Source organism: Periplaneta americana, chromosome 6, assembly GCF_040183065.1.
Source record: "Periplaneta americana isolate PAMFEO1 chromosome 6, P.americana_PAMFEO1_priV1, whole genome shotgun sequence".
Classification (NCBI taxonomy): domain Eukaryota; kingdom Metazoa; phylum Arthropoda; class Insecta; order Blattodea; family Blattidae; genus Periplaneta; species Periplaneta americana.
The window spans coordinates 140,906,339-140,917,865 of record NC_091122.1 but is presented as its reverse complement, the minus strand read 5'-3'; the positions used below and the strand labels follow the sequence as shown (position 1 = coordinate 140,917,865).

The 11,527-nt window shown below is 32.6% G+C and overlaps 1 protein-coding gene across 2 annotated transcripts in view; it reads right to left on the bottom strand.

The window, feature by feature from the left end:
- Positions 1-5,593: 5,593 nt before the first annotated feature.
- LOC138701826 (uncharacterized) overlaps positions 5,594-11,527 on the bottom strand; it is a 58,731-nt gene continuing 52,797 nt past the window's right edge. The window contains exons 2-3 of one of the 2 annotated variants that reach the window (XR_011332698.1): positions 9,529-9,711; positions 5,594-5,944 (exon numbers count right to left, since the gene is read on the bottom strand). Coding sequence is in view for 1 of the 2 variants with exons in the window: in XM_069829109.1 (XP_069685210.1) it covers positions 5,757-5,944 (188 nt within the window). In the remaining variant the exon portion in view is untranslated. The remainder of the gene's footprint in view (positions 5,945-9,528; positions 9,712-11,527) is intronic. The other variant, XM_069829109.1, reaches the window with a different exon arrangement.

Sequence of the window (11,527 nt, the reverse complement as noted above, 5' to 3'; positions counted from 1 at the left end):
TCCAGCTTTGACCATATAAGGGGCAGCATCGCTAATAAAGAATAACACATTATCGTACATAATACCCTTTGGCCACAGGATACCCATAGCTTCGTTGAACAGTTTAACTATAGTTTTGTTATTGCACTTTTCTAGAACATCACAATGTAAAAGAATTCGTTCAGAATATTGTTCACTTAACAAACCGATAACTACATTACCAACAAGTCTACCTTCTTTGTCGGGAGTCTCATCAATGGAAACCCAAATTGAACTATCTTTAATTTCATCTCTTATCTTCTGTATTGTCTCATCGTAGATGGATGGAGCATACGTCTTCCTAAGTGTTGACTCATCCGGGATTGTATGTTGAGTATATTTTTCAAGGAATTCCCTGAAGACCTTATTCTTTAGTTTGTAGAGAGGAATATCAGCAGAGATGAGAGAACGGCACAGGTCGATGTTAAACTCAGATCTTACATTCGATGTTGTTGGTTGTGTTAAAAACAATTGTCTCTGCTTGGAATTTAGTTGTTTGTTGGCCTGATGTTTACTAGTTGTAATGTGTTGTTGCACCAGGAACTTTTGTGTAGATGATACTGCACACTGACACAAATTACAAAATAATATTTTATTGTCAGTTGATAAACCATCTTCTTTAAATTCTGAAATGTAACTTGTTAGTTTTGATTTTAAATTGACTGAATGACGTACTTTTGGCATATTTACCGTCTTTATAGTATGATTTACAAAACTGAACCTATGTGTACTCTGACTGGCATTTAACTGTTGAGCTGCACAACTGAAGTCTGTTAAAAATTTTAAATTAAATTAATACAGTTTTGTAACTTACTTTCCCATTGTTGATAGGACTGCTAATTTTCAAATAACTCTGATGTTAAAGGGATTACTGAACATGTGTTTAAATCTCTATTGTTGAAATGTATTTTTAAAAGTTAATGGAATTTTGTTTTGTTTTATTGTTAAACCTAATATAATATGGACTGTTTTATATGAAATATGGAAAATATATGGAAATTAACGAAAATATGTACTAAACTCTAAAATATGGAAAAATATGGAAAATAAAAGTAGGATTTTTCAACCCTACACATTGTGAAACATAAAGATAATGCAAAATATAAATTATATTAGCTTTATAAGTAAATATGTATTTACATATAAATCCTTTCCCTGGTAATTACATAATTAAAATAGGACATTTAGTCCAGGAACATCTATGTTTGATAGAAGGATAAATCATTTAATATGTTATGTAATTGAAATTTTATTTAAATAATTAAAATACGATCATTCTGGTCCAGAGAGCACTCATTTCCTGCAAGGATAATTCCTTTAATATGTTTCTTAATTGTTATTACATGCAAATAATTAAAATAGGATCATTTGGTTCAAGAACATCTGTTTTTGGTGCAAGGATAATTCGTTTAACATTTTTATAAATTAGTCTTGACTGCATCCTTTAATAAATCACTCCAAATTAATGTCAATATAGAGTGGATTGTGTACAAAGATAATTTTTTTATGTTAATCTCACTATGCATCTTTTTTTTTTTCTTAAGTTTATTTACACACGCTTTAACATCTGTGGTCATGTCACGTGTTCAGAATATGTGGGTATATCAGTAGGCCGTTTTTACTCCTGTTGTGTTTCTGTTTCTCTAGTGTTAATAACTCCACGTGTCATTGACACGGTAGGGTAGAGGGGATTTGTATTCAATGTCTAGTGCTATATGGTTGCTGACAAATCACGGAGACATAATTTAATGCCGGTGGACTGTGTAAGGGGAACCAATGATTTCCCCATCCTTCCAACCCTCTCTTCCAGTTCTGCATCCCTGCTATATACATTGTGATTATATCATTGAATTGTTAACAATTTTAATTACAATTCAAATATAAATGGTGAATGAGAATTTGAATTGAATCCTTTAATATTTGAGTAACAATTTTATTGATGGTTGCAAAATTTAAATCAAGGGTTTTCAAGGATTTATATGCGAATTCTGGTAGATTCTTTTGCACCAAGTAATAGACCAATGACTGTCCAGTTTCCAAGAGGAATAGAGTATTCAACACTCAGCTAGGAAAGACAAGGTTCATAATCATAAACATATTTATTTTCATGGTCAGCTTGTGTGGCCTGTTGATTATCTCTTTTGAAGTGTACAGTTGTATCCAAGATCACCGCAATAATATCTGCTCTTCTGTTGTCACCATATTAGGAAATACAATGAACTTCCTCAAAAACCTTCCAACTTTGTTTACCGACATTAAGGTACTGATACATAAGTTTAGTTATATGCTTATATCTTAATACCAATGTTGTGGTCTTCTAATGTGCCTATAAAATGCCTAAAAAGAGTATTTTAAAGCCTATTTTAATATTTTAAAATCTACTTCAGGTGTCTAAACGTGCTTTTTTTAAAGTTAAAATATTCATGGCACACTCATAAATATGAATAAAATCATTGAATAACTTTATTGCTATGGATGTGGGCTGATGGGCAGACAGAATAACGAAAACCACTTATTCGTATTTAGTAATTATTATTACTTACTTACTGGCTTTTAAGGAACCCGGAGGTTCATTGCCGCCCTCACATAAGCCCGCCATTGGTCCCTATCCTGAGCAAGATTAATCCATTCTCTTTCATCATAGCCCGCCTCCCTCAAATCCATTTTAATATTATCTTCCCATCTATGTCGCGGCCTCCCCAAAGGTCTTTTTCCTTCCGGTCTCCCAACTAATACTCTATATGCACTTCTGGATTTGCCCATACGCGCTACATGTCCTGCCCATCTCAAACATCTGGATTTAACGTTCCTAATTATGTCAAGTGAAGAATACAATGCGTGCAGTTCTGTGTTGTGTAACTTTCTCCATTCTCCTGTAACTTCATCCTTCTTAGCCCCAAATATTTTCCTAAGTACTTTATTCTCAAACACCCTTAACCTGTGTTAGTAATTATTATTATTATTATTATTATTATTTACTAATAATACTGTATTTTATACTTGTAATATTAACATATGTGACTGCTAATAACATCATTGTAATTTAATTTTTGAAATGCTACATATTATCGCATCATGAAGAATACCGGTATTATATGCTGCTTACTGATGCTTGTCAATACAGCGAAGAAACTTCAGAAATGAGCTCTCTCCCTTTTTCTTACCAGCAACTGAATGCCACAAGCAGGTAATCAGAAGCTAACATCTCACACTGACCCGTGTGTCAAAATTCTTCTGAGTCAAACGTTATACATTATAAACACGAAATATAAGAAAACGAATCTTAGTAATTAATTCATCCATATACACATAAAAATCTTTCTTTTAAAAATGAAAAGTAAGCAATGCTTCCACCACATCCATAGACACTACACCCCTGATACCTGAATTTTAAACATTGATGGGGATGTCCTGTTTATAGAATATCTCTTATTTTTTATTTATTTCTCAGGTAATTCTTTGAAATATATGCCTTTTTTTTTCTTCTCAGTGAGGCCGGGAGGGGTACATCCCTTTGCATTGTGACCTGAGGTCAATTGTGCGCCTCTGGGATGAGTTGCAAGAGGGCAATCTATCCTAAAAACCACAGCACAAGAACGATTGTAATGATAATTTCTGCAATCATTCTTGACTTTCAAATTAAATTTATCTGAGAACCTCATCCCAAATAACAGTACCACACTAAACAGTAAGAATTGACTAATGCTATTTAGGCACAGTTTCGTCTTATTTCCTCATTTATGGCATATTACTTGTGAAAGAGTACAACTGAAGGACTCCCTGCAAAAAGGGAGTGACACCAATTTTTGGTCAAATTAATGTTTTTTTAGTGCAAGAATGGTGCGATTCCGAGCATTTGGTAATTACAGTAGAATTAGAGCTGAGCTCCCAATCATTTCGTTGCAAAAAGAAAGTAGCTCCAGGAGCTATAAACAGACTAGTGTCATTAATTTCAGTGGTTATGCTTTGAGATACTTCAAACAAAAAAAGTTCAATAAAATATTTCTCGTTTTTACTTCCGAAATATTTCATAGCGTGTTTTGGGAAAGACATTGATTTTATTCCCGAACTGTTCACTCAGTTTAAGAGAGTAGTACATTATATTAATGAATTTCAGTTTTATCCTTTACATGTGCAGAAATATGATCCGAACAAATGTAACTTTTCGTTCTGCAAAGGAATTTTACAATGTTACATTTTGTTTGTGTCAGATTTCTGCACATGTATAGGATAAATCTAATATTATTTTAATAATTCATTAATATAATGTACTGCTCTCTTAAACTAAGTAAACAGTTTGGGAATTAAATCAATGGCTTTCCTAAAACACGTTATGTATTGTTTCAGATAATTAAAACAGTTTTTATCTCGAGAAGGAAGCAAAAATGAGCAAAATTGTATTCAACTTCTTTGTTTGAAATATCTCAAAGAGTAATCCCCTAAAATCAATGACATTGCTTACTGTTCACTATGTATATGTATATATCTGCTATGTTTTGTGTTTTAGTTTATTATGATATTCGCATAATATATGTGTGTTCAGTGTAAAATGTGGCTAATATATCCAATTTTATTGCAACAAGGGAGTAGCTCCATTATTTGTTTATATTTTACCTCCCCCCCCCCCCAAATTGCTGATTGTAATAAATGAGTGAGTGATAAAATGAAAGTCTAAGGTATTTAGGACATAGTCTGAAAAAGGAATGAAGCTCAGTTAAAAGTTGGATTTTTTGGAATTTTTTTTTTTTGTTGTATTCCATAACTTTGTAAAAGTGGAGCTATCTCCTTTTTGCAGGGAGTCCTTCAATTTGGTTTCTATTTTTGCTCACAATTCAGTCTTAGCAAAAATCTTAATATTATGTGTAAGCTTAGTGACAAAGTTTATGTTTCAGCTAAGTGTGTGAGTCAGCAAGTTTCTGCCTTTTCTAGAGAAAACTATTGCCATTCCAGGTCAAATATTTTCCTTATGCTTAGTGTGCACATGAGCCCATCCTTACTGACACAACTTACAATCTCCGTATGTTCACTAACCTCATACTCTGTGTTCGCTCATTTGGTGATTGATGTACTATAACTATAAAAGATTGATGCAAAAGCAGTAATTCATTATATGAAATTCACATGAATGAAAATACAAATACGATCGACTCCCGATAATTTGCGGCAATTAATGCACAAACTTCAGTGAAATATGAAAATCGCGAATTATCTACAAATTTTTTTATTATTTAAAATCCAGTACAAGTTACTCTGACAGGTTTAATTGCTGAAATACACTTCAAAATCAAGCACAAATGTAAAACAGTGCAAAACATTATAATATAATATAGTATTGCAGTGAAATAGAATCTTAAAACAAGAAACAAAATTTTTTTTTTTTTTTTTTTTTTTTTTCCATAGAGGATTGTTCATTTTTTCTAATTTTAGATCACAGCATATTTCTTAAGAGGAGGGAGAGAGCGTAAATGGATTAAAAAGAGAAATGAACATTTACTTCACCATAAGAAGAAAAAAAAGAAAATTAGAAATTAACTGCACGCAAATTATTGGGAGTCGACTGTACAAAACCCTTAAATGTCTTTTCAAATTTAATACAGAACAAAGCCTTTAATAATCTGTTACATAATTAGGTAGTGAAGCATTAATGTAGCCGTAATATATTAAAGCTGCTGAATGCTTTCACTATTTTTTCTAAGATATTTCAATATATTTCTGTAAAGATATAACCATGAAAGCTATCACTTGATGTGCCTTCTCTTTTCTTCAATAAATTCTTCAAAAACACATTTCAGGTTTAGTTTAGCTGCTTCTTGAATATCGTTTATCATCACCTCAGTTCCATTGTTTTCATCAGGAAGTGCATGCTTACCGTCTCCTATAATATTTTGACGAGCATCATCAAATAATGTTCCTAGATCAATATGATCTGAAAAAAATAAAAGGAAAAATGTAAGATTTGTCAATCTCTTGGTTCAGATACATATTCCTTGAATACATTCAAAGTCTGTAACCAGAAGACTCGGTGTGACACTTTTATAATCTTCGTGGACTACATTCACATCCTGTGTCTGCATATGCATATAGACATTGTGAGATTTTTTAACTCTGTATTTGACTTAAATTATTGTATGATGAACAACCGAGATTTATAGAGTCAGCTTCTGACAGTTCCACTATAACAGGCTTCTACAGCATCATAAAGAACTGGATTGTTGCTGACAAGAGGAGTCAAAGCTCACTCTCAGTTTTAACAAAAGCTAAACTGGAAGAAATGGAGAGGACTCTACAGCATTCTCTTTAAAAATCCTAAGGAAATCAACAGTAATCAGTTCAAAAAAGGATATCATATAGAAGTGCTTTTATAGCATCTACATGCCTATTGTATTCAATGTGTCTGGGCACTGAAGCAGTAGCGTAACTAAGAAAGCATGGGCTCCCCCACAAAAATTTCTGTTGGGTCCTCTTTTTCATATCCACCCACACCCAAAGTTGTTGTATTGCTGTTAACAATATATCTTTCGCAACTATACATACCATATTATTTCAGTGGTTAATGTTAACTTACCAAATAATGATAACGGACATTTTACCAAAGACTACAATTAATAACTCGGCCAGATCCTTTATTATTGAAAGTTTACGAATCTTTTCCATCAGTAAGAATAGAAAACTACAGTGTTGAGGAAAAGTAGGAGCTAAATCTATAGCATAATTTTCCCAAAGTATGTAGGCATTTTCAATTTCGTTTTCAGTTAAGGTGCTGAGTTTTGATGGCAGGAGCAGCGAGAATTTAGCTGAGATGTTCATACTTTCAAAATGTACTTTAAGCAGCTGAATTATAACGTCCAGACAACTCAGAACCATTCTTCTCCCTTCTGTAATCGTTAATTAACTTACAATTCATCAAAGAACTTCATAACATGGCATTGCTATGTTGTTTTGAAAACAGGGTCTATTTTCCAGGAGTTTGATTTCCTTTGCTTCTTTCAGAACAGTATTCGAAAATTGCTGCCTCAATTGTATCATATTATTTCGAGGTTGTTGGACAGTGATATGGCCGTCAATATATCAATGGCTTTTCCTGTAAATATTTTGAGACAATACTGGTGCTCTGCAATATTGTATGTTGGAACACAAGTATAACTACAAAGTCCAAAGAACTGAGTTCCTCTTTCTATGCAAGTGCTGTTTTTTTTTTTTTTTTTTTTTTTTTTTTTTTAACAGAATATTTGTTACAGAACAAAATGATATTCTCAAGGCATATCATCACCTGCAAAATCTTACTTTTCAACGTGAATAAGCTATCGAATCGCGTAGACCATCTCGGACAGTTTTTTTAGTGTGCGTTTGGTTGTCTCATTATCCAAGACAATATTTTCTTTGTGCCGTCATGGTAAACTTTCACTAAAAACACATAACTTGTTCTACAGTTGTGTAGAAGTTCCTTATTTCTGAAATGTCACTAACAGAATCATTCGTAACTAAATTTAAATTATGACCCATGCATTCATACATGAGAGGATAGGAGGAGTTCAAGAGGTGTTGAAGAAATGGGATAGGGATTAATGTTGCGACATCAGAAAGAAAAAAATTATTGCAACTTGAGAAGTGATTATTGAAAGAAAACACAACTATTTTAAGAATGAAGTATAATATAGTACCTTTGGAATGCATGAATGAAATATGAATGTTATTCAAAATCGAAATAATGTCTTCAGGTATAATATAGAATGGATGTCTGGGCCCACTGAGTCCATGGGCCCCTCCCCCACATCGTGACAAAGAAAAAATGCTTTGTTTTCTGTAGGTGACTTTGATCATTTTCTGACGAAAATGGAATTGCTCAGTTTGATAAGGTCATTTCTCAAAGTAAGATTGTTTCCATGACGATAGTTATGTTAATAGACAAAATAACAGCATTTGGTCCACTAAAATCTCCATATTTTTCCTTATATACCCTTTCATTCTGAAAAAGTTGAAGTATGCTGTGTGACATCACATTATTGAACTGTCAGGTCCATCTTCCAGACAACAGTGATTAATGAAGTATACGAGACGAGATTTGAAGTTCTTTCTTATGTTTTCAAAACATACCCTTTTCTTTTAATTTTTTTAATTTACTTCTATCACACAAATGTTGGATGCAACGAAATAATGCCACAAGTCACACATAAATTGAAATGTTACAATTTTTGTGGGACTTTTGTGGCAACCAGATGATTTGTAAATCTTCATGGTCACTGTGATCGTCAGACTATTACTGCAAATGGAAGCCATTTTGAACATATGTTAATTAATGTGAGTTGACTAGTTTTTGTGAAAATTTATACTGTAGTGCAATTTTGAGATTTTTTATTTTATATATTGCACTTCTTAAATACAGAAAATACAAATAGTTTATTTAATGTGTGTAACTGCTCAATCTCTCTGTATTATATCTTTTCACAAGGATTTGTTGGGGTGCAGTCTAAACAGTTCTTCCATGTCTATATCGTGTTCTTATATGATCAAGATTTGACTATGTGTGCTTTATTTATGGCTCAACCAGTATTTGGTTAATGTTTGACACTGTCGTTTGCGTAGTACCAATCGCAAAGCACATTTCAAGTTTTGATCAGTGAGCCTACGTCTGTGTCTAGATTTACAAATCTTCATTAATGGAAAAATATGTTCGCACAAATAAGTGGATCTGAACATGCTTAGAATATTTGCATTATGTTTGTACAACCTAGAAATCTTTCCTGTGGAAAACGAACATAAAACTCTGTCAAACTGTTCAAACTATTTGTGTTTTTGAACCTATTTTTCATTTCAAGCAAGTCTAGCAGCAGTTAATAATTTTTTAAATAAGATTCAATATTTTATTGCATATTAAACATTTTGCTGCTGTATTTTCTTGCACGACTAAATACTTCTCCTCCCATGAAGGATTGAAAGTTGTTGGTATCAGTGACCTACGCAGTGCTGACCTATCTTCCATGGCAATTGAAAGCTTATGAATTGATTAGGCTTGAATGTGGTGTAGTGCGAGAATAACATACTGATAGAGACAGAAGATCAGCATTGACCTTCCCCTCCCTGCTCACTCCACTCTTCCCGACCCTCCAAAGTGCCAGGCAGGCCTGCTCAGAAGTTATTTCCCCTCATGTCTGCATTAGGAAGGCAACTGTTAAATTTAGTTTATCAATAAAGATGAAAGACAAGTTTTTCACATTTTATGGTACAAGAATATATAGGAAAAAAACGTTTTATAGATAAATGCCCTAAATTTGTTCCTAGGTTCCTTTCATATTAATTTTTAATTCAGATATATTTAATTATGGTAGTAGCAAACATCTTTTGCACTTCTTCCCTTTGATATATATTATGCCTGATAAAAAAATAAATCATTTTAATGATTACCAAAGACAACGTGAAATCATCACATTTATATTCACAATATTTTCCAACAATCAAAGTTAGAACTGGGTTACTCGTTTGTGAAGAATACTTGCAATTCAGAATATTAACCTCTGCAACGTTTCCAGATTTGTAGTACTTTAATTTTTCTAGCGAGATATTCTTCGAAAGACGTCCGTGCATTTAAATTTTGTAAATGTTGTTGGCTCCATCTGCTTAACTCAGCTTCATTTACATTTGGATGTTCAGCTGCCATGGTGCTTAATCCCAATTGTTTGAAATACCGGTACTCACCTATTAAAAGAACGTGAATGTGCAATAAATAAAATTCAGATTATTTAATACAATAAAGAGACATACTTAGGAATACAATTCAATGAACTGGAAAAATATTGTGACTGAAAAGAACTTAATTCTCCAGTAGCCAAAGGTACCAGGTGTTTCACCCTAATATGGTCTGCCTGTGTAGTGGGTTTCATATCGACAGTGTTCAGTGTTAAACGAAGCTGAGTTACTTTCCATTAAGAAATGTAAACATAATTGCAAAAAAAACGTATCTTCATGTTTCATAATTAAATTTTAATTAAATGATTACACTAATTACAACAAAAAAAGTCACATTTAAAAAAATTGAAGTTAAGCACTTTCACCTAAACAACGTCGATATGCATAGTAATAATACACTAATCGGCCACGTGTCACACTGAGTTGGGACTGATAATTAATATGTACTCATCAATTTAACCTAGAACATGCAGAAACTGCCCGCTGTTCTTTTCTATACACCTGGAGCAGGTGCTATTTGCAATTATTTTCTTTCTATATGAATATGGGGAAAAATACCACAAATTTTGTTGGAGAAGTTGAAACTATTATACATCCCTTCAAAATTTATTTCTTTTGATTCATCATTACAAAAATACAGTCATATTAAGTGACTCTAGAGCTGCAATACAATAAATAGTATCAACAAATCAACCTAAAATGGAAAAAATAAAAGAAATCCATTCCATGATTAAACAAATCCAAAGTTTAAATAAAATAATAGTTCTTCAGTGGATATCCACACATTGTGATATGAGTGGAATTGAGAGAGCCGACATTCTAGCAAGGAGAGGCACTAAAATTAAACAAAAACGAAATAGTAATTTTTCATATTATTCAATAAAACAAGTTATTAAAAATAATTACAATGCCCAAATATCATAAACTGTGACTTTGACCCTTGAGGTGATTTAATTCATTTATAAAATTAGGATAATTATATATTTTTCTATTTTATTTATGAATATATCAACTTGATTTTTGTTCTACATTATGAAGAAAACCTGTGTATTTTATTAAATAGATAAAATATGTATTATATTTAAAGTGTTCAGTGTTAAAATCAATAAAAAATATTCATATATAAATTCCAGATTTCAGAATGTCGCTAAAAACTTGATATTTTGGAATTGAGAATGGTCTTGTCATAATAATGTATTTTATCCATTGAAACTAATGTCAGTATTAGTCTTCTGGTCCTTTCTAAGTAGCAGCATAGGTCACTTCCTTCTGCTGTTGAAGTACATCAATGCCTGCAACTTTTTGTGGCAACTGAGGTGACTTTGCCTCACTGTGTTTTCAGTCAACACCAATAACATTTCAGTAATAAATATAATATATAATTGCAGAATACTAACACATTACAAGAGAAATGGCTTTAGAAGGATTGGTTCCATGTGATAAGCTGTAAGTCCTGAACTGCATTCCTACTGCAAACACAACTAGTGCAGAATAATAAGTCAGTAATACAGTTTTGCAATTTCACTCTAATGTAAGAGGGATATTAATTTCTGGAAATTAAATGAAGAAAGCCAGGAAAAGGTCAGTGTTGCTCCAGAAAAAAATATTATAGTGACTGTTGAGACTGATGCAGATAAGCCTGGGACGTCATGTGTGCAAAAAGAAAACAAGAAAGCTGACAATAAGGAGACAATACCTTCTTCTGGGGAGATGATACAGAACCAGATGAGGATGATCCAAAACCAGCATTGAATAAGAAACCTTACAAGCAAACCACTGTAAGAAATGAGCCGTTGAGAGCAGAAGTGGTGTGAGTCAAATATGG